Source organism: Chrysochloris asiatica, unplaced genomic scaffold (assembly GCF_000296735.1).
Source record: "Chrysochloris asiatica unplaced genomic scaffold, ChrAsi1.0 scaffold00036, whole genome shotgun sequence".
Taxonomy (NCBI): domain Eukaryota; kingdom Metazoa; phylum Chordata; class Mammalia; order Afrosoricida; family Chrysochloridae; genus Chrysochloris; species Chrysochloris asiatica.
The window spans coordinates 7,822,907-7,846,826 of NW_006408554.1; the positions used below are offsets into that span (position 1 = coordinate 7,822,907).

At 37.7% G+C, this 23,920-nt stretch overlaps 1 protein-coding gene and 1 pseudogene across 1 annotated transcript in view; one reads left to right on the plus strand and one right to left on the minus strand.

Moving 5' to 3' along the window:
• SLCO5A1 (solute carrier organic anion transporter family, member 5A1) overlaps positions 1-23,920 on the plus strand; it is a 215,815-nt gene that overhangs the window by 156,672 nt on the left and 35,223 nt on the right. The window contains exon 5 of the mRNA XM_006860073.1: positions 22,530-22,728. Coding sequence (XP_006860135.1) covers positions 22,530-22,728 — 199 coding nt within the window. The remainder of the gene's footprint in view (positions 1-22,529; positions 22,729-23,920) is intronic.
• Positions 7,612-8,974, minus strand: LOC102815537 (annotated as a pseudogene).

A 23,920-nucleotide genomic window follows, 5' to 3' on the forward strand; every position in this document is an offset into this window, starting at 1 on the left:
ACTGAAGGTAACATTGGTGCACTGAAGGCATCACCAAAGAACAAAGCACCAGGAATTGATGGACTACAAATAGAAATATTTCAACAAACTGATGCAGCACCGGAGACACTCATTCCTCTATGCCAAGAAATTTAGAAGACAACTACCTGGCCAACTGACTAGAGGAGATCCATATTTGTACTCATTCCAAAGAAAGTTGACCCAACAGGAATTAGGAAATAATTGAACAATATCACTGATATCGCATGCAAGTAAAAATTTGCTAAAGATGATACAAAAATGCCTGCAGCCATACACTGACAGAGAACTTCCAGAGGTTCAAGTGAATTCTTAAGAGGAAAAGGAACGAGTGATGTCATTGCTGACATCAGATGGAGCTTGGTTGAAAGCAGAAAATACCAGAAAGATGTCTACCTGTGCTTTATTGACTATGCAAAATCTTTCCATTGTGTGGATCATGACAAGCTATGGACAACGTTGTGAAATATGAGTATTCTGGAACTGCTCATAAGGAACCTGTATGTAGACCAAGAGCAGTTGCTCAAATAGAACAAGGGAACACTGAATGTTTTAAAATTAGGAAAGATATGTGTCACCATACTTATTCAGTCTGTTTGCTGAATAATCCGAGAAGCTGGGTTATATGAAGAAAAAGGTGGCATCAGGATTAGAGGAAGTCTCATTAACAACCTGCGATATGCAGATGCTTGTTGAAAGCCAAGAGAACTTAAAATACTGAGAAAGTCAAAGACCACAGTCTTCGGTATGGGTTGCAGAAAACAAAATCCTCATCACTGGACCAATAAACAACATCCATACAAATGGGGAAACAATTGATGTTGTCAAAGACTTCATTTTTCTTGGATCCACCATCAACACTCATGGAAGCAGCTGTCAAGAAATGAAATGGCGTATGGCATTAGGCAAATCTGCTGTACAATATGTATTTAAAGTGTTGAGAGCAAAGATGTCAGTTTGAAGACTAAGGTGCACCTGATCCAAGCCATAGTATTTTCAGTCGCTTCATAAGCATGTGAAAGTTGAACAGTGAATATGGAAAACTGTAGAAGAATTGAAGAATTGACGCATTTGAGTTATAGTGTTGGAGGAGAATATTAAAAGTACCATGGACTGCCAAAAGAACAAACCAATCTGTACTTGGAAACCAGGATGGCCAGACTTTGTCTCTCATCCTTCAGGCATATTATCAGTCCTTGGAGAAGGATATTGTGTTTGGTAAAATGGAGGGTGGGAGAAAAAGTGGATGACCCCTAACAAGATGGATTGACACAGTGGCAGCAGAAATAGGCTCACGTGTAACTACAACTGTGATGTTTGTGCAGGACCAGGCAATGCTTTGCTCTGTTGTACATAGGGTTGCTATGAGTTGGTACTGACTCGATGGCATCTAACAACAACAAATTTATAATGATTATTACAGTGTCCTTTCAGTTTTCCAAAGTCTGTTTCCTTATCTATAGAATAAGACAATACATGCTCACAGAGCTGTTGTATTAGTCAGTAAAATCATAGATACACTTAAAATAGAAAACATATATATATATATATATATATGTGTGTGTGTGTGTGTGTGTGTTTGCATCTCTTGTATGATTTAGGTAGTTGTTGCTAATTTTGGATAAGGTTGAAATCATCTTGCTCTCACACAAGCAAACTGATTTTAATAATAAACAAATTTAATTTTAATTACAGCCTTTTTGAGGACCATGCCTCATGGTTGTGACAATATGTAAAATCCTTTGAGAGGAAATTTGAGGAGTTTTCTGTTACTTTAAGTGGAAAATGATTTTAAAACACTTGAAATTTTGGAAAAATGGACTACAGCACAAATTTCTTAAAAAAAAAAAAAGAAAGAAAGAAAATTCCTTCTACTTTTAGTATAAAATTTGTGTCAATGGACTTAAATGGTTGGGAAAAACACACACACAATTATAAACCTCTGTAGTTTAGCATGTACTTATGGGAATATTGCTGTTGTGAAGTGCCGTCGAGTCGGTTCCAACGCCTAGCGACCCTGCATAGGGTTTCCAAGGAGCGACCAGTGAGCTTGAACCACTGAGCTTGTAGTTCAACTGGCTTTGCAGTCTGGCGCATTAACCCACAATGCCACACTTTAGTCTCATGTAAATCTAAATAAAGCATTGTCTTTAGAATCAGAACACTTAGATTCTAGTCCTTTCTGTGGTGTTAACAAGCCATTGATCAAAGTCAAGTAATTTGTCTTCTCTGTGCTTCATTTTTTTTTGTCATTTATAAAACGAGAACATTGAAGAAGTGATCTTCTAAATTCCTGCATTAATTTGGGATTAAGTTTTGCTAAGAGTATCAGAGACTCAAAGTAACAAAGGCTTAAGCAAAACAAATGTTTATTTCTCTTTGACCTAAAACTGTACACAGGCAGCTTAGGACTAGTGTAGTAACTTCAGTCACTCCAACTTTTTCTAATTTCTGCTTCATGGACTCTTGTCCTTTGGTTCAGATTTGAGCTCCAGCCCATCTCTCTACATTCTAAGTAGTAGGGTGGAAGAAACTGGATGAGGGACATGGCTACATTACATTTGCTTATGTTCCAGCAATGGAACATTTGCTTATGACTAAGCTCATTGGCCAGAGCTCAGTCACATGATGCATATAGTTGCAAGGGAGGCTGGGAAGTATAGTAAGCATTTGTTGTTGTTAAGTGCCGTCGAGTCGGTTCCGACCCATAGCAACCCCGTACAGGGTTTCCAAGGCTGTAAATCTTTACCTGAACAGAAAGCCTCATCTTTCTCCCGCGGAGCACCTGGTAGTTTCGAACTGCTGACCTTAAACCAGCTATTATTTTAGAGCTAGAATTGACAGACTCTGAATCATGAGTCAAATACAGCCTACTTTATGTTTTTGGAAAAAATATTTTATTTGCAATATTGTTGTTGTTTAAATAAAAGTGTTACTGCTGAGTCACTTCCAATTCATAGTGGCCCTGTATAGGGTTTCCAAGGAGTGGCTGGTGGGTTTGAACCACCGACCTATAGCAGTCCAGTACTTATCCTACAGCACCACAGCAGGTCACACCTATTTGTCTACACATGCCCACGACTGCTTAAGCAGTACAATGGCACAGTAATGGATGCAGTAGAGACTGGCCAGCAAAGTGGGGAATATTTATTATCTGATCCTTTGTACTCAAAACTTGCCAACCCTTGCTCTAGAAGAAAACTGAACAGTCATTAGGGAATAAACAGCAATTTCTGCCATAGCTCTTTTCCAAGTTTATGAATCTATGATAACTAGCAAACAAACAAATTAAAAACAAGCAACAATTAATGTCATATGATGTAGGAATAATTTTGAAACTGTTAGCAAATACTAAAACCCAAAGTTCTTTCTTACTCTAACAGGTCAAAAAGGAGCTATAGTAATGCAATGGATTAAGCATTGGAATGGAACTGAAGGTTGGTGTTTCAAACTCACCAGTCCCTCTGCAGGAGAAAGGCAGTCAACTTCTGTAAAGATTCTCAGCCTCAGAAAACGTCTAGTACAGTTCTACTCTACCTCGAGGGTCACTATGAGTAGGAATCGACTCTATGGCAGTGGGTTTGGTTTCTGGGCTTTTTGATAGGTCAAAACTTTAAGCTCTTCCTATTAAACGACTGTATTTTTGTTCTACTTCCCAATTTAAAGGGTCATTTGCAACAGGTTTTCCTAATGCAGTACATCTTCTGATTTCTCAACTGCTAATTCCATGAGTACTGATTTGGATCCAGGCTAAATGAAATATTGACAACTTCAATTTTTTTCTCCATTTATCTTGATATTATTTATTGGTCCAGTTGTGAAGATTTTTTGTTTCTTCACATTGAGGTGCAAACCATCTTGAAGGCTGTAGTCTTTGATCTTCATTAGTGCGTATTTTAAGCCCTCTGTTTACAGTGAGCAAGGTTGTGTTATCTGCATATCACAGGTTGTAAATGAATCTTTTTCCAATCCTGAAGGCATAGTTTTCTTCATATAATACAGTTTCTTGGATTATTTGCTCAGCATACAGATTAAGTATGGTGAAAGGATGCAACCCAGTGCACCTTTCCTGATTTTAAACCAGTCAGTATCCCTTTGTTCTGTTAAAATGACTGCCTTTTGGTCTACGTACAGGTTCCTTATGAGCACAATTAGGTGTTCTGGAAAATCCATTCTCTGCAATGTTTTCCATAGTTATGATACATAGTGAAATTCCTTTGCATAGTCAACAAAGCACAAGTAAATATTTTTCTAACATTGTCTGATTTCATCAAGATCCGTCTGATATCAGCAATGACATTCCTGGTTTCACATCCTCTTCTGAATTCAGCTTGAACTTCTTGCAGCCCCTTGTCAATGCACAGCTCAACTGTATTTTAATTATCTTCAGGAAAATTTTATTTGCATGTGATATTAATGATGTTATTTGATGATTTTTGCAATTCATTGAGTCACCTTTCTTTGGATGGGCACAGATATGAATTTCTTCCCATTACTAGGTCAGGTAGCTGTCTTCCAAATTTCTTGTCAGAGATGAGTGAGCACTTTTAGTGCTGCATCAGTTTGTTGAAAGATTTCAATTTGTATTCTGCCAATTCCTGGAGCTTTGTTTTCACCAACGCCTTCTTTGCAGTTTGGACCTTTCCCCTCAATATCATTGTTTCTTGATCATATGGTACGTCTTGAAACAGTTTAACATCGGACAGTTCTTTTCAGTAGAGTGACTCTGTATATTCCCTCCATCTTCTTTTGATGCTTCTTGCATCATTCAATATTTTCCCCATGGAATCCTTCAGTATTGCAACTCAAGACTTGAAATTTTTCTCTTCTGTTCTTTCACCTTGAGAAATGGGTTATTCCCTTCTTATTTTCTAACTTCAAGTCTTTGCACATTTCATTATTATACTTGACTTTGTCTTTTCCAGTTGCCCTTTGAATTTGTCTGTTCAGCTTTTTTACCTCTTCCATTTGCTTTAGATTTTCAATACTAAAGAGCAAGTTTCAGAGTCTCTTTCGACATCCACTTTGGTCTTTTTTTCCCCCTTCTTGTCTTTTTAAAGACCTTTTGCTTTGTTCATAGATGATATTTTTGATGTCATCCCACAAATTTCTGGTCTTTGGTCATTAGTGTCTAATGCATCATATCTACTCTTGATATGATCTCTAAATTCAGGTGGGATTTATTCAAGGTTATAGTGAGGCTCTCATGGACTTGCTTTAATTTTCTTCAGCTTCATTCTGAACTTCCACATGTGCCTTTGGTGATCCATTCCACAGTGCATTCCTGGATTTGTTTTGGCTGATGATATTAAACGTCTCCATCATTTCTAGCCACAGTTAGTTTGATTCCTGTGTATCCCATTTGATCAGATCCAAGTGTATATATTGTTGAAAAAAAGGTATTTGTAATGAATAAGTTGTTGTTATTGCAAAATTCTATCATGTAATCTCTAGTAACATTTCTATCACCAATGCCCTATTTTCCAAGTATGGATCTTTCCTCTTTGTTTCCAAGTTCAAAAATCCAATCACCAGTAATTATCAATGCATCTTGATTGCATGTTTGATCAGTTTTATACTGAAGAAGTCGGTACAATTCTTCAATTTCATCATCTTTAACTTTAGTAGTAGGTAAATTTGACTAATAGTGGTATTATCTGGTCTTCATTGTAGCTATATGGAAATTATCCTCACTGTTAGCATTGTACGTCAAGAAAGAACTTGAAATGCTCTTTATAACAATGAATGCTATGCCATTCCTCTTCCATTTGTCATCCCTGGCATAGTAAACCATATGGTTGTCTGATTTATAATGGGCAATACTTATTCATTTCAGCTCACTAGTGATGAAGAACTGATGTGGCATTCTTAGATAAGCACTGGACTTCTAACCACAAGGTTGGCGTTGCAAACCAACCAGCTGCTCCTTGGAAACTCTATACGGGGTCGCTTTGAGTCAGAACTGACTCAATGGCACTTAACAACAACAACAGCAATGTCTAGGATATCCATCTTCATGTGTTCCAATTTCATTTTTGACAACTTTTCAGTTTTTCTAGATTCATACCCTGTACATTCCATGTTCTAATTATTAATGGATATTTGCAGCTGCTTTCCATTTTGAGTTGTGCCCCATCATCAAATGAAGGTCTCAAAATCTTTATTCCATCATGACATTATGATGAACTCTATTTTGAGGATGTAGCTCTTTCCCAGTTGTAGTTTGAATGTCTTCCAGCCTGAGGATCTCACATTCCAGCACTATTGCTGACAGTATTCTGCTACTATTGGTAAAGTTTTTAGGGGCTAACCATTCAGAAGTGGTCTGCCTCTCCTCCTTCTTCCTACTCTGTCTTAATCTGGAAGCTGCATTGAAACCTGCCCATCATGTGTGACCCTGCTGGTTTTCAAAATAATGGTGGCATAGCTTCCTGCATGACAGCAACACACAAACCACCACATTACAATAAGAGGACAGACGAGTGGTGGACCACAGGCATAGAAGTTAGAATTTGGCAACATAAATTTTACAATTCTATCCATAGCAGACAATTAGAATACTAACGTACATTTCCTTTATAAAACTTACTTTATAGTTTTTTAACTATCTGATGGAAATTATGCTGCCCTTTAAAACAACATCTTAAGCTAAAAAGTCTACCAGATAGAATACTGGTCAAAACTTTCAGTCCCAACTGTCACTGTCTCTCCCAAAGGTATTATTTTTTCTTAACCTATTCTATTCAGAGAGCAAAGTAGTTCAAACTGATAATTTTTAAGGTTTTTTGTTTGTTATTTATAAAATGTACACATGTTTAATAACCTTGACTCTAAGAAGACTCACTATTAGGTGTGCTATGAGGGTATCTGTTATTCTCTGTGAATGCCTCACTCCCTCTGCACCGCCAGGATTTTGCCCCAATCCCTTTTTCTCAAAGTAACCTTACCCATGTGCCCCATTTAAGATTGTATCTCCCTTTCCAGTCTTCTAATTTCCAATGCTGAAGCCAAGTTTTCTCTGTAGTTCTTCTCTCCTTTGTTGATTTGCTTTAACATTTGATGCGCTGTGCTTGGTTATTGGTTTGTTTAATGTCTGTTTTCCCTACTGTCACACAATATGTTGGATTTTTATTGGTTTTATTCACCTTGTGTCTCAGTAGTCTAGAACAGAACCTAACACATAGTAGGTGCTCAATTAATACTTGCTGTTAAATGATATTTTGTAAAATAATATTTTGATTTTAATTTTATTTAACTTTATTAATAATTTAATAAGTATTCTGAAAGTGGTATTTAAGAACATATTTGTAAATGACACAAAAATAAATTTTAGGTAGGTAATAATTAAATGATTGAAGATTAAAAACAATGCAATAAAGGAAATCTACCAAATACCCACAGCTAACATCATATTTGGAGTCCTGGTGTGGCCCTACAGGAAAAGCACTGAGCTGCTAACCATAAGATTGGCAGTTCAAATGCTCCAGCTACACCTTGGAAACCCTAAAAAGCGTCACTATGAGTTGGAACCAACTAGACAGCACTTGACAACAACAACATCATATTTATTTATTAAATGAAATACAGTCAATTTTATTCAAATCCCCAAAAATGTATACTTAGTTTGTTGTTTCTACAATGTATGTCACACTTTATACATGGGTTCAATTGTTGGACCTTTCCTTTAGTTTTTGCATCTTTTAAAAACAGTTCTTCAGGTGCAGCAGAGTCCTGAGTTGCCCAGTTAGGAGACTCTGACCTACTATTCTGAAGTTTCTTCTCAGTATTCATCACCAACATCTATTTAAAAATGTTGAAGGCTCTTCATCTGTTCAGTCACTTACTTAAAGGGTGAGCCTGCATTGTTACCACATGACCCAACTTAGAATCAATCTTGGCATTCAGTCTTGCATTTCTAATCAAATTAACAATTCATCTGGGGTCATGTTTAATTTATTTGCCAACAAAAAGCCTCAAATATGAAGAGATGGGCATTTTCAATTAAATCCTCAAGACAAACCACCAAAGAGAAACCATTCACAGCTCCTTTTCACATTCCCTCAGCTTTTCCTGAGCCCAAAGTCATAGTTAACATATACGCATTTATCAAACTCTCCGTGTTGTTTTTAAGTGTCAATAAGTTGGTTTCAACTCACAGCGAGACTGTATAGGGTTTCCAAGAAGCAACTAGTAGGTTTAAACTGCCAGTCTTGCAGTTAGCAGTCCAGTGCTTATCCTACAGCACCACACCAGTATTCCATGTGTAAGATTCTTGATGAATACCCTTGCCTAGGTCTTTTAGCACCTGCCAGCATTTTTTAAATATCTTTGTTATGACTGCTGTAGTCAATAGTGGAGAATATATGGAAAATTACCAGAATTACATTAAGATATTGTGGCTGGAATCAATAATGTTATCACAGTCTGTGAGGTGGTTGAATAGAACAAACCAGTGAATGAGCCATGTTCTCTGCTGAAGAGACTGGAGTGGGGAACTCACAGAGTTATTATCTAGCGTCTCTTTTAAGCGTGGAAAGTCTTCTATCATTGTGTCCCCATTTTGCATTGCAATTTCAGAGACCGCTTTCCCCAAAAGTGAACTCAAAGCATTTCTGTCCGTTGCTGGAACCAGCACTCTAAAACACTAAAGATATTTTGTTGCTCCTAAGTGATACCCACATTCTTACTGGAATTTTTATATCTGTAGAGCATGTCTAAATAGTCCTGCCTAAAATAATGCTTTTCTGCCAAGTAGTCAAATAACATCTGACCATTCCTGGTTGACTGAATTTGCCTTGTAGTTTCTCGATCGTCAAACATCTTTACAATTGATTTTGTTTCTGCCTGAGTTGTTTTAGTTTTATGAGCTAAACTGTGTTAGTATAACTACTGTGGGGTTTTTTTCTGTCAAAGTATAAGGAATATCACTGGAATAAAGATTTTTGTATACATCCATCTATAGCAAAATCTCCAATGTTGATATTGTTAAAAAAAAAAAAAAAAAAGATCCAGTTTACCTTATAATGATTGTTTTTCATTATATATCTCCTTTAGGGAAGAAGCTCAAGTAGCAAAAAAAAAAACCCAAAAATGTGATGTCACATTTTTCTTCATATAATCCAGCTTCTCGGATTATTTGCTCAGCATACAGGTTGAATATGTATGATGAAAGAATACAACCCTGTCACACACCTTTGTTAATTTTAAACCATTCAGTACTCCCATGTGCTTTTCGAACAACTGCCTCTTGGTCCAGGTACAGATTCCTCATTAGCACAATTAAGTGTTCAGGAATACTCATACTTCGCAATGTTGTCCATAGCTTGTCATGATCCACACAGTCGAAAGTTTTTGCATAGTCAATAAAGCACAGGTAAATATCTTTCTGGTATTTTCTGCTTTCAGCCAAGATCCATCAGACATCAGCAATGATATCCCTTATTCCATATCCTCTTCTGAATCTGGTTTGAACCCCTGGAAGTTCTCTGTCAATGTATGCTTGCAGCTGTTTCTGTATTATCTTTAGTAAAACTTTACTCGCATGGGGTATCAAAGAGATTGTCCAATGATTTCCGCATTCCGTTGGGTCACCTCTCTTTGGAATGGGCACAAATACAGATCTCTTCCAATCAGTCGGTCAAATAGATGTCTTCCAAATTCCTTGGCATAGATGTATTTTCTGCAAAAGATTTCTTTAAAGTTTTCAAGAGCAAAGATATCAGTTTGAAGACTAAGGTGCTCCTGACTCAATCCTTGGTATTTTCAATAGCCTCATATGCATGTGAAAGTTGGACAATGAACAAGGAAGATCACATTGAATTATGATGTTGGAGAAGGATATTAAAAATACCATGGACTGCCAGAAGAACAAACTAATCTGTTTGGGTAGAAGTGCAGCCAGGATGCTTTTTAGAAGCAAACATGACAAGACGTCATCTCTCGTACTTTGGACATGTTATCAGGAGGGACCAGTTCCTGGAGAAGGACATCTTGTTTGCAGAGTCAATGAAAAAGAGGACAACCTCCCCAAGGAGATGGATTGACACAGTGGCAGCAGCAATGGGCTCAAGTGTAACAATTGTGAGGATGGCACAGGACCGGGCAGTGTTTTCTTCTGTTGTACATAGGGTCACTGTGAGTCAGAACTACTCAAAAGCTCTTAACAACAACAATATGAGTCAGAACTGACTCAACGGCACTTAAGATGACAGCAGCAACGATGGATTGCCAGAAGAACAAACAAATCTGCTTTGGAAGAAATATAACCAAAATGCTTCTTAGAATTGTGGATGGTAAGACTTCATCACACATACTTCAAACATACTATCAGGAGGGACCAGTCCCTGGAGAAGGACATCATGCTTGGTAAAGTAGAGGATCAGCAAAAAAGACGAAGACCCTCAATGAGATGAGTTGACTGCAACAATGGGTTCAAACAGCAACAACTGTGAGGATAGCACAAGACTGGACAGTGTTTCACTCTTTCGTACATAGGGTGGCTATGAGTTGGAACTGACTCAATGGCACTTAACAACCACAAATGTCTACCAGTGTTTTGGTGTGGTGCTGTAGGATAAGCACCAGACTGCTAACTATAAGGTCAGAGGTACAAACCCACAATCTGCTCCTAGGGAACCTTATACATGATCATTGTGAGTTGGAACTGACATGGTAGCACTTAACAATAACAACAACAAAGTCTATCCTGCTAACTTGGCAGAATTCATATAGTTTCTAAAGAGTAGAATGCTCACCTATACCATTGAGGGGCACAAATGCTCTCACGGGTGTAGTTTGGGTATGCATAAATTTATCTCAAACATTATTTCTGATAAGAGTTTTAAAAAACTGCTTGCTTTTCCCCAGGGAAGGATAGCTTTGTCAGATTTTTGAGGTTTCCCAGCTATTAGTGGATGTAATGACAATCAGCTCTCTCCACGGGAAAGCCTGAGAGCTGCTGCATTTTGACAACAATGGAAAGGGGAGACGCTGAAAACTGCTGACAGAAAATAGATCTTGCTGAAAGGGCCTCCAAAGAGGTTTTGCATTTGGCATTTGGCAAGAAGCGAAGCTAAGTATAGTAACCTGATACCAAAGTCTTCTGTTGGGGATTAGGAGTCCTAAACTGTACTATGAGCTCACACTTTCCGGTGAAATTTCCTCAATAAAAGACTTCTTCTTTTACTTTTTTTTTTTTTTTTTGCAGTAATTTGCTTATAGCTTTTGCTACTCACCTTCTGTCACCCAGAGCTAGGGAAAAATGAAAGTAAAAATTCTTGAGTTTTTGTATTTTATCATTTCAAGTTGTTTTTGCCCTCTGGATTCAGACAACTCTTAGGTTTGTAAGCAATAAAAGATGAAATATTAATTTGATTTGATTTCTCAGTTTTTTTCATAACACAGCTTGGCATTTGCTTTTATGCATTCTTTTAAGAAAGCTTTGCAGAAACCCAAAATGAAAGTGTGGTTCTTTTCTGTTGAATGTACCTTTTTATTTCCTTGTCTTCGGTACACTGAAGACCTTGAATCCCTGAAGATCGCAGTTCTCATATTTCTCTCCTACTGCATTGTCTCCGTCAGTTAGCAAAGGGTTGAAGAAAATTTTCTTCCCTAGCAAGAGATTTTTATGCTGAAGTCATCAAGGCTAAGGGTTGTTTCTTTTGATACATCACTAGTATTTTTAATAAAATTTATTTTTTAGAGCAGTTTTAGGTTTCTGCACAAAGTAATTGTGTAGAAACTGTAGAGAATTCTTACATCTCTTCCCTCAGTTTCTCCTGTTATTGTCATCTTGCATTAATGCAGTGCCTTTGTTACAATTGATGAGCCAACAATTCTACATTATTGTTATCTGAAATCTATAGTTTACATTAGGGTCCCTTCTTTGTGTTGCACAGTGATGGCAAAGTAATAATTAACTGAAAGTTTGACGGTTCTAGTCTACCTAGCCACTCTGCAGGAGAAAGACTTGGTGATCTGATCCCTTAAAGATTTTGTTGTTGTTGAGTGCTGTCGAATACTTAAAGATTACAGTCTAGGAAATTTTATTGGGCAGTTATGCTCTGTCATGTGGGGTCACTCTGAGTTGAAACCTACTTTACGACACCTAATTACAACAAAATGAGTTCTGATGACTGTATGCCATATGTAGTACACCATTATACTACCACACAAAATATTTTTATTGACCTTAAAAATGACTTGTACTCCAACTACTCATCATTCCCCAAATGCTTGGCAACCATTGATCTTTTCACTCTCTTAAATATTTTGCTTTTCACAGAATGTCATAGAATTGAGAAGATGCTTTGTAGTATTTTGATATTTGTAAATTTATGGAGATCTGTTTTGTGGCCTAACACATGGTCTATTTTGGAGAATGTTCCATGTGCACTGGAAAAGAATGTGTATTGTGCTGTTGTTGGGTTGAATGCTCTGTACACATCTATGAGGTCCAGTTGGCTGATTGTGTTGTTTAGTTCCTCTATGTCTTTGTCAAGTTTCTTTTTGGTTGTTCAATCCATTTTTGAAAGTGGTGTATTAAAATTGCCCACTATTGTTGTATATTCATCCATTTCTTTCTTCAAATCTGTTAGCGTTTGCTTTATATATTTTTAGCTCTTTCATTGGTAGTATAGATATTTATCATGGTTATTTCATCTTGTTCAATTGTCCCTTTAAACATGAGATAATGTTCATCTTTATCTATTATGCTGGGTTTTGCCTTAAAGTTTATTTTATCAGAGATTAGTACTGCCACTCCTGTTCATTTTTGAAAGCAGTGTATTAAAATCGTCCACTATTATTGTAGATTCATCTATTTTTTATCTTCAAATCTGTTAAAGTTTGCTTTATATATTTTGGAGCTCTTTTCATTGGTAGCATAGATATTTATTATGGTATGTCATCTTGTTCAGTTATCCCTTTAATCATGAGATAATGTCCATCTTTATCTATTATGTTGGTTTTTGCCTTAAAGTTTATTTTATCAGAGATTAGTACTGCCATTCCTGTTTGTTTTTTATTGCAATTAGCTTGGTATATATGTTTTCCATCCTTTGACTTTTAATCTTTTTGTCTCTGTGTGTGAGATGTGTCTCTTCAGACAGCATATTGAAGGATCTTGTTTTCTTATCCATTCTGCCACCCTCCGTCTCTTAACCGGTGCATTTAATCTGTTTACATTCAGTGTAATTATCAATGTTGTTGTTGTTAAGTACTGTGGAGTCGGTTCCGACTCATAGTGACCCTGCACAGCATTTCCGAGGCTGTAAATCATTACGGGAGCAGAACGCCTCATCTTTCTCCCATGGAACTACTGGTAGTTTCAAAATGCTGACCTTGAGGTTGTTTTTGTGTGTGTGTGGTGCTGCTTTCTTTGTACTATGTGTCTTCCATTGCTGAGTTCATGTTTTTGTGTTCTTTCTTGTGAGTTTCCTGAGTTTTAATGCTTCAGTGTTTTTGGATTTTCATTATCTTGGTATATGGTAAAGTGTTAATTTTCTTTGAGGTTACCTTATATTCCATTAAGTTTCCCCTCCATTTAGTGCAGTCTGTTTTGTCCTGTAATCTACCTGACCTTCTCACCATCTGGATCTCCTTTCCTATGTGTTTACCTTCTTTCACATTACAGTTGTTTTGATCATAGACTGACCCCCAGATTCTCTGAGTTTGTTCTTACAGTTTTGTTCTGTTTTTGACTGTTTGATCTGTCGATTTAGTTCTGAGAGGTGCTGCCATGTATGTCAATCTCTTGTTGTTGCCTGTTCTTGTTGATTCTCAGTCCACAGAACTCCCTTTAGGATGTTTTGTAGCGCAGGGTTGGCTTTGGCAAAATCCTTTAGCTTCTGTTTATCCTGGAATGTTTTGATTACACCGTTATATTTGATTGATAGCTTTGCTAGATAAAGGATTCTTGGTTGGCAGTTTTTTTTCTTTCAGGGTTTTATATATATCTCCCCATTACCTTCTTGCTTGCATGGTTTCTGCTGAGAGATCTGAGCTTAATCTGACTTGTTTGCCTTTGTATGTAATGCTTCTCTTTTCCCTAACTGTTTTCAGGATTGTCTCCTTATCTTTGATTTTGGAGAGCTTGATTATGATATGACTCAGTTATTTTCTTTTGGGGTCTATCCTTCCTGGGGTTCGTTGAGCTTCTTGAATGTTTATCTTTTTACTTTTCAGGATGTTTGAGAAATTTTCTTACAGCAGTTCTTCAACTATTTCCTCTGTGAACTTGTGTGATTCTTTCTGTTCTAGAATGCCGATAATTCTTAAGTTATTCCTCTTCATGTTGTCCAACATGAATCTTAGACCTTCTTCAGATTTTGTTATCCTTTTTTCTGTTTGCTCTTCTATCTTAGTGGTATTGAGAGGTTTGTCTTCTAGCTCACTGGTTCTGCCTTCCATCTCTTCTATTCTACTCCTTTGCCCTTTCAGAGTATTGTCTATTTATGATATTCTATTATTGATTGTTTGAACCTCTTTCTGTAGGTTTTGAATTGTTTCCAATGCTGTATCTATCTTATCTGGGGGTTTTTTGTGTGTAGTGTTTTCCTGACTTCTTTCTTATTTTTCTGAACTCCATTGTAAAGTGTTTTAAAACATTTTATAATCATTTTTCTGAATTCCTTCTCATGCATTTCCAAGGCCTGCTCTCCTCCCAGAGTGTAGTCCACATCTACCTCTAGGTCATTTTTCTCAGACATTTTATCTTGTTTCTATACATGTACTGATATGGTCATCTGTTTTTGCTTCTTAGACATGTTTAGTGTTTATCTGTGGCCTTAATACTTAATTGAGTGTCTATTTTGGTATTTTTTATGCCTTCTGGTTGCTGCCAGGTAGATGTGATCAGGATGTGAGCTTCCCTTTTCACTTTTCTTATTGCTTAACTCAGAGAGATTTTCGCAGGTGTTGTCTGCCACCCTGGTATATGGCAGTTGGTATTGGTTCTTGCCTGGGTTTTGGGATTTTCTATGGTGTGATTGTAGCTTACCTATATGGCAGCAACTGCTGTCTCTTCTTAGGTAATATAGGGAGAGAATGAATCTCCCAAAGGGAAAACAACAACGACAAACAAACAAAACTCCACCAAAAAGCAACAACTAAAAAAAACAAAACAAAACCTAGATTGGATACTTTAGTCTATAATCACAGAAAAGGGAGAGGAGGGAGAGAAGAAGAAAAAAAAATCTATAGCCTAATCTATGAGTATGATTTTAATGTCCTCTTTCAGCCTCTTGCCTTCAAGGCCACCTGATAAATTTCAAGATGCTACTGTTGGTTGTTATTGCTGTTTTTCAGGATTTAATTTTTGGCTTGTTTTGTTTTTAAACTCTCTCTCCCTCTCCACACCCCTTGTTCTGTCCTTTGCCCTATTAGTAAACAGTTCAGGGCCGGCTGTGGCCATTTTGAGAAACTTGTAGCTTTAAATGCTGAGAGTATCTGTGCATATGTGTGGCAGAAGAACCCACAAGTGGTAGAATTGGGGGGGGGGTCCACTTGCTCAGGCACCCCCTCTAGTCACCAGAATGGAGGTGCACAAACAGTGGGGGACCAATGAACAGATACAAAAAAAAAAATCAGAACAAAGCAAAACTGTCAATATGTATTGTCTACCTTTGCCTCGAGGTTCCTGCGGCATTATTCCTTAGTTGGTCTGCTTGCTCCTCCACTTGGTCTTGCTGTTTGGTCTTTCCCAAGTTATCAGCTCTGGCAGTTGAGCCCAACATATTCTAAAGTACAAGATTTCTTACTTCTGCTACAAGTTCCACTAGCTATAAGCCTTCAAACTTTTCAAATATTCCTAGATATGTGGTTCAGAATTTTGGAGCTCTGCCTTGAACTCACATCTCCTGGTATTCTGTGGTATTGCTGACAGAAAACTTCACTGCACCTCTACCCTATCCGCCATCAAGCCCCACCTCTCCCCAAGTCCTGGCTCTTCTTTCTTGATGGTTGAATGTCTTATCATTGTAACCATAGCATGGATTTAGGCTATTCAGACTTGCTTCTTTTACTTAAAAATAGGCAACTAAGTTTCCTCCGTTTCCTTCAGTGGCCTGATAGCTCTTTTTCTTTTTTGTTTACTGCTGAGTAATTTTCTATTGTACTACAGTTTGTGTATTCATTCGATTACTAAAAAAAGACATCTTGGTTGCTTCCAGTTTTTGGCAATTAGGAATAAAGCTGCTATGAACACTCATGTGCAAGTTTTTGTGTGGATGTAGGTTTGCAATACATTTGGGTAAATACCTAGGAGTGTGTTTTCTGGATTGTATGGTAAGCTTATATTTAGTTCTGCAAGAATGTGCCAGATTGTCTTCCACAGTGGCTGTGCCATTGTGCCTTCCACCAGTTCCTATTGCTCCACATCCACACCACCGTTTGGTGATGTGAGTATCTTAGATTTATCCATTTTATTATGTGTGTAGTAGTATCTTGTTTTAAGAGGGTAAATTTTTTAGAAATATACAATTCCTGTGAAATCTTTTGCTACTAGCATAAGCAAAGGCATGCTGAACATCCTAGAACATTCTCTATTGCTTGTTCCAATGGAACCTCACTGTGGTCTCCACGGGATACTTGGCAGAGGAAGCTGTGGCCAGTAAGGGCTGCATCTGACATTGTCGTCTCTAACTGAAGCTATAGAGCAGAAGTGGGGAACCTTTGTTTTGCCGTGGGCCATTTAGATATTTATAACATTCTCGCGCCATACAAAGTTACCAACTTAAAAATTCTCCTTTTATATTTGGTCAAAAATTTAATTAATTCACCCCAAATGTGATGGCTAGAATGTGGTTGCCTTGGCAGGACCAGACCAAATGAGTTCACGAATCTTATACGGCCTGTGAAGAAGGTGAGATGAACTACTTCGAATATTTAGTCACTGGAAACCTTATGAATAGCAGTGGAACGCTGTCAGCACCAAAAAATGTGTCATAAAGTCATTGTTTTGATACACCTAGATTATTACCTGTGAAGAGATCTCAGGGATTTTTCACAAGGTTGACACTGAGATAAATAAAAGAACAAATGGATTTGTAGCTGGTTTGTGAGAATACAGACTTTCAGGTTATGATTCTTTCAAATATTGTCTCCAGTTGTTCTCCTCTGACAGTAATTGATACTTTTTTTCTTACGGGAAAATGCTTACCAGGGAAGCTGGAAGCTTTTTAAAAGGGTAAACAAATTTATCTGGACTATAGGGAAATATTTATTTTGTATTGTAAGTTTAGTGACATACGCTTTAGAAGAATTAGAAGAATTAGACAAACTTGAGTTAGTTTCCCTGCTATAGCACTCATTTTTATGCATTTCCTCACCTATAATGTGGAGAGAGAAAAAAAGAGGGGTAAGAAGGGGGACTGGATCAGGCATGGAAGCTCAGAAGAGGAGGAGACAATGAAACAATTGTTCTGGCTCTTCAGGGTCTGAAGGTAAAAAGACAGGAAGAGTGGAGGAAAAGGGTGTCCCAGTGGTCTCACTGGGGTGGGTGTTAACCCCAATGCCGCCCACCCTCTTCCTGTTATCATACCATACAGAATCCTTGGTAGTTGGTGGTGAGTATTTGCCATTGAGTCAATTCTAACTCAAAGCGACTTGTATAATGTATCTGAGCCTGTAAATCTTTATGGGAACAGAAAGCCTCATCTTTCTTCCATGAAGCAGTTGGTAGAATCTAATTGCTGACCTTGCAGTTAGCAGCCCAACTCGTAACCCACTGCACTACCAACTGAATCTTTAGTAATGTTTATATAATATAATTCAATTTTAATAGAATAATATGTAATTAGTATAGCTTAAATGTAACATTTCTTAGATTATATTAATATTAACAACTAAATTGTTTTGTAAGATCTTTCTACATTGAATTACATTATTAGCTACAAAAATATTAGTTACTGAGAAGAAGCATTTTACATTTTTCTCCCTCTTTTCCTTAATTGCTACACCATTCTCAGAACAAAGTTATTGATACAGGTTCACAAATATTAATTACAAAATTATTGTTGCTTAAATACTAGAAAGTTTGACAAGATCAGAGACTATAATAACACTGGCGGCAATGAAAGCAGCAGTATGTGCTAGTAACACAGACGGGTGAAACCATGTGATTTGAAGCGTCATTGTAACTGGCCAATAGTGACAGCTCTGACTGGGGCACCTGAAAGGGCTCAAAAAGTGAATTAGCATAGTATTTAGTGTTGTAGCTCTATTGGTACATATAGGCTGTGCTTACAAAAGATATTTTTGTTGTTATAACTACTTGCCAGGATATTAGTCCTGGTGTGGTGGTGTAGGATAAGCACTGGATTGCTAATTACAAGGTTGATGGTTCAAACCCACCAGTTGCTCCTTGGAAACCCTATACAGGGTCACTGTGAGTTGGAACCAACTGGATGACATTTAACAACAACAACACAATTTATTTCTACTGAAATAAATACATTTCTACTGAAACCTTACACAAAAATTTTATAGAAAGTTATTTTGGTGTTACTCCTCTGACAATGTCACCTAGCACATTCTATACACCCCCCAAAACGTACCTAGTGACTCCACTTGCATCAGCAGTGATGTGAATATAAACACAGGCAGGTTAGCTTCAGCAGGGTATCTTCTGCCATGAGGGCACCTTCTGTAGAGTGGGGAAGTCAGGAGGTCTCGATGGTGGTGTGGATGGAGAAATCAACTCCCAGTCCCTCCGCCTCAGACTACACTGCTCTCCAAGTTTAACGCCCAAGTACTGAAGCTGATTTAGCCAAATCCAGGGGCTTCAAGGTGAGATGACGAAAAGGCTCAACTGTCTACTAGTTCTAAATCTTCCTGACTTGTCCCACACAAAATATTTGGGTCTCTCAAACTGAAGACCTGAGAGAACCCTAGGAAAAGATTTTAATGGTCTTCACAATGCTTGATGTAATCTCATATTATATCCTGTTTCTAAGAGCTAAATGGTAATTAGGATGCATAGTCCAATACTGCTTTTTTAATTATGACTCAACATGAACATGGGAATTTGTTTTGTTGTTGTCCTAGGGCCTAGCACAGGGCCTCTCACTCCATAAATTATTCAGTTGAAATATGAATTTTATTAATGCATCATTTCCATTCTAAAGGTAAAGCACTGACTCTTTAATAGTATTGATAGAATGTATTTCTCCTTATGAAGACATACTTTATTAACCAGTTCTTAGGACCCCATAGGACTCGTAGTGTGGTGCTGTAGGATAGATACTGGACCGCTAATGAACAGGTTGGTTGGTGGTTCAGACCCACCAGCTGCTCCTTGGAAACCCTATACAGGATCACTATGAGTCACAACTGACTCAACAGCACTTAACAACAGCAACAAGACCCCAGAACTCTGGTCAAGGTTTTTAAAAGATTCCAGGATTTGGCTATTGTTAAGAAACAGCTGTTGTTATACGTAGTGAGGGTTGAGGTTGAATTTGGAAAACCTCAGTTTTCACTTGGACTGTCTCTCCTTCCCTGGGTGAAATTGAAGCAAATCATTTTTCTGAGTCTTCAGTTCCTCATCTGTAAAATGGGGCTATTACCTATTTTTATATAGAATTGTGGGGAGAATTAAGAGATGAATATTGGATTAATCCAATTAGGTTAATCCAGCCCCCCTCCTGGGCTTCGGAATGTGTGTTGTTGAACACGGGGCAGCGAGCCATCTCACAGAGCACCCTGATCAGCTGCAGATTTCTGGCGTTGAATATAATCTGGACCCCAAGTACTCTCAGTCTATGTACTCACGGTACTCTGAGCTTACTATGTATTCTTATTTAGTACTCCTTCCACTTTGCTACAGTGGTTTTCTAACCATTTGCCATATTTTAAAGTTTTCAGTATCTCTTTACTCTAAGAATTGACTTAGTTTTCCATTATGGGCGGTGGAGCTGTTCAGGAACATCTTGGTCTCATAAAGATAATGTTCTACATCCTAGTTTGCTGAGTAGCATCTGGGGTCTTCAGAACTTTCCATTGGTCATATAAGAGGCAACAGTTTGTCTCCTCCCTTCTGGAGCAAAGGAGAGTAAAAGAAACCAATGATTCAAGGAAGAATTTAGTCCAAAGAACTAATGGCCCACATGAGACCAGAAGAACTCGATGGTGCCCAGCTACCACTACTGTCTGCTCTGACCAGGGACATAATAATCATGTGATCATGGACAAGTTTACTAAATTCTCTGAATCTGAGTTCTTTCCTTTGTCATGGAAATGTCTACCTTGCTAGTTAGAAAGAAGATTATAGATAATAAATATAAATAGACCTGGTACATAGAAGGCACAATATCAATTGTACAACTGTGCACGTTGTTCTCAGACTAGAGGGGGGCTATGATTCATAGGAGCTATTAGTTCCGTGGGTTGTTTCCTGGAAACTTTGGTGACTTGTACTCTCTTTTGCTCCAGAAGAGAGGAGACCAATAGGTACATCTTAGACAGCCACCCAAAAGGTCTTAAGACCCAGACAGACACTTCTCACCAAACTACGATATAGAACATTATCTTTCTAAACTATGCTATGCCAATTGGCCTAGATGCCGCCCAAACAGCTGTTTCCCTGCCTCTTTGGATTACTTCACTCTTCTTTGCTGTAGGTGAGGAGGGACCAATAGTAGAATCTTCAGTGGCTTTATTTCCAGTTTTTAAAGGAAGAGCCAAACTGTTATCCACAGTGGTTGTACGATTTTACAGTTCCACCAGAAGTCTGTGAGGGTTCCAGTCTTTCTACACCCTCATCAACATTTATAGTTTTCTAGGAAAAAAAAAAAAAAAAGCTTTTCTGTTAATTCTAAGGTTGTTCTTTGTTTTTTATTGCTGAATAGTTATACTGAAGTATTATGTAAGTATAAAAGGGTAAGTCAAAAAGTGTACTACTATAAAATCATAGAAACCGCTATTAAGCATAAATATCAAAATGTGAATCTATTGTTTCTTGATACATCCTACAAGTCTATACACTTTGTAAGGCAGTGTTGCCAGCTCTCTACCCTTAGCCCTGGTGTGGCGCTGTGGGTTAATGCTCCAGACTGCAAAACTGTTGGAACTGCAAGATCTGCGGTTCAAGCTCACCAGCTGCTCCTCGGAAACCCTATACAGGGTCACTATGGATCAGAACCTACTCAATGGCACTTAACAACAATAACAAACCTCAAGGAGTCCTGGTGTGGCACTGTAGGATAAGCACTGAGCTGCTAATCACAGAGTCAGTCATTCAAACCCACCAACCGATCCTGGGAAACCCTATACAAGGTTGCTATGAGTCAGAACTGACTCAATAGCTAACAGTAACAACCCGTTTTCTCAGTAGTTCTGTGGTCTTTGATTTACACCATGTCAAAATGGTAGTTTTGGCACCCTTAAGGGACTCAAATGGTGTTCCTTCTAATTTTTTTTTTTTTTAATTTGGGGAACAATATAAAGTATGAAAGGCAAGATCAAGGATGTAGGATGGATGGGATAATGATTCCCAACAAAATTTTCATAGGACAGCCCTTGCTGCTCTCAAAGAATGAGCCAGGTACATTGCCGTGATGGGGTAAAACCCCAAAACATAACAAAAATCCTCAGCACAATATTCCTGACTTTTTCTCACCAATGCAGTTTTTCATTTTCATAAAACTAATTCCTAATAAGGCCCTGTAATTGCCCCATGTCCTTTGAGAAAATCTATCAAGATTACCCCTTGGGACTCCCTCCAAAAAACAGTCACCATAACCTTTTGAGTGGCTCTTTCTGCCTTGAATCTTGAATTGAACGTGGCCCAACAGATTCTCTAAGAAGCCGCTGTTGTGATTGGATTTTTTTTTTTTTGAAGGTGCCCTAAAGAGACTAAGATAAGTTTATGACTGAGAGAATTTGTTGCAACCATGCATTGATTACAGAATAAACCCAAATGTTTATGAACTGGAACCCTAGTAGCAATTCTTTTTGACTTATCTTCATAGTAGAGTTAATTTACCTATTGTTATGTGCCATCGAGTCGGTTCCGACCCATAGCAACCCTGTATAGGGTTTCCGAGGGTGTAAATCTTTACAGGAGCAGAAAACCTCATCATTCACCCGCAGAATAGCTGATAGTTTCAAACTGCTGACCCTGAGGTTAGCAGCCCGATTCATAACGACTGCACTACCAGAGCACCTTATATAACTTTATAGTATTATGTAAAATAAAATAGTGTGTGTGAACACCATAAAGATTTATTGATTATAGTATGTTTTTACTCTTTACCATAGTTGTTGCTGTTGTGAAGTGCCATTGAGTCGATTCCGACCCATAGCGACCCTGCGTAGGGTTTCCAAGGAGCAGCTGATGAGCTTGAACCACAGACCTTGAAGTTCAAATGACTTTGCAGTCTGACAGCCCACAGCTCCACACCAGGGTTCCCTTTACCTTAGTACTAATGAGTAAATAGAGAAAAATAGTTAGAAAAGACAAACAATTATATATAGTACTTAAGATCAACCCTTTTTTCTCTTCTTCTTTCCAGGTCTTATTATTGTCCCCAGTGCTGGTGTTGGTATTGTTCTGGGTGGTTACATTATTAAAAAATTGAAACTTGGTGCAAGAGAATCTGCGAAACTCGCCATGATCTGCAGTGGTGTGTCTTTACTGTGTTTCTCGACCCTTTTTATTGTTGGATGTGAAAGTATTAATCTAGGAGGCATAAACATCCCTTATACAACAGGGTGAGTACAGTTAAGAGCCATTTAATTTCATTGTAATTTAAGTGCAAAGCCCTGAAGTGTTTCTATGCTGCTGATCAGCCTGTGTGTCTGCCCCTTGCCCCAGGCTGTTCTGCCTGCATGTGCTTTGAGCATTCTTGTACTCTTTTGGGGGGGTGGGGGGGCAGAAACCATGGTCTCGCTTTCTTTTGTGTCTTTTTTGAAATTTATAGAGCATTTTCCGTAGCATTTTGACTACAGCAGATGTAGGAGAAATTCTTGATGAATTAATAAAAAGTTACTTTTTCAATGTAATGTTTTGAATAGGTAACGTATTCACATAGTTTAGGAACAGAATATTTCATAAAAATGCAGTGTACACTTAAAAGTCTTACTGTTACCCAGGGCCTTCATATGCCTAATTTTCCTACTCTCCATCCAAAGGCAAACAGGAGAGCACTTTTACTACTGTCTTATTGATCCTTATGCAAATATAATAAATTATGACTGAATTTTTAATTTCCCATTTTAGAGCTAAAAGATAGCATACTATACATAATTTTATGAGCCTTTAAAAACAATTTTATAACTTTTAGACATCATTCTGTGTTAATAATAGTAATAAACAGAATTTTCAGTTGTTGTTAAAGGGCCCTCGAGTCAGTTCTGACTCATAGTCACCCTATTGTGGGATTGAACCACTGAACTTGCAGTTAGCAAGCAGTCCAGTGCTTATTCCACAGTGCCACACCATGAACCAAGCCGATAACTCTTATATTGATCTTACAACATGCCCGCTATTTTCTCATTGCTTTATACATATTAACTCATTCAGTTTAACAATAATCTCATAGAGAAGGTACCACTATTGTTCAAATTCTCCAGATTGTAAAACTGAAGTATGTTACAGTTACCTAGTGGTATGCTGATAAATGATTAACAAATGACTCTTCAAAAAAAAAAAAAAAGGAAAAAGAAAAAGGCCTCATTTGTAGCATTTGCTAATTTCTGTGGTGTAAATCTTTCCATCATAGCTAATTTCAATATTCCAACATAAAGATTCTTAGCACTGAGTTGGAAGGAATTGGACACTATTGCATATTTATCATATAGATATAATCGAAGTAAGTAACCATAGTATATATATCGTCATGATGGTTGGTATCTTAGATTCCATTATTAGATCTACATTTGTTGTTAAGTGCTGTCAAGTCAG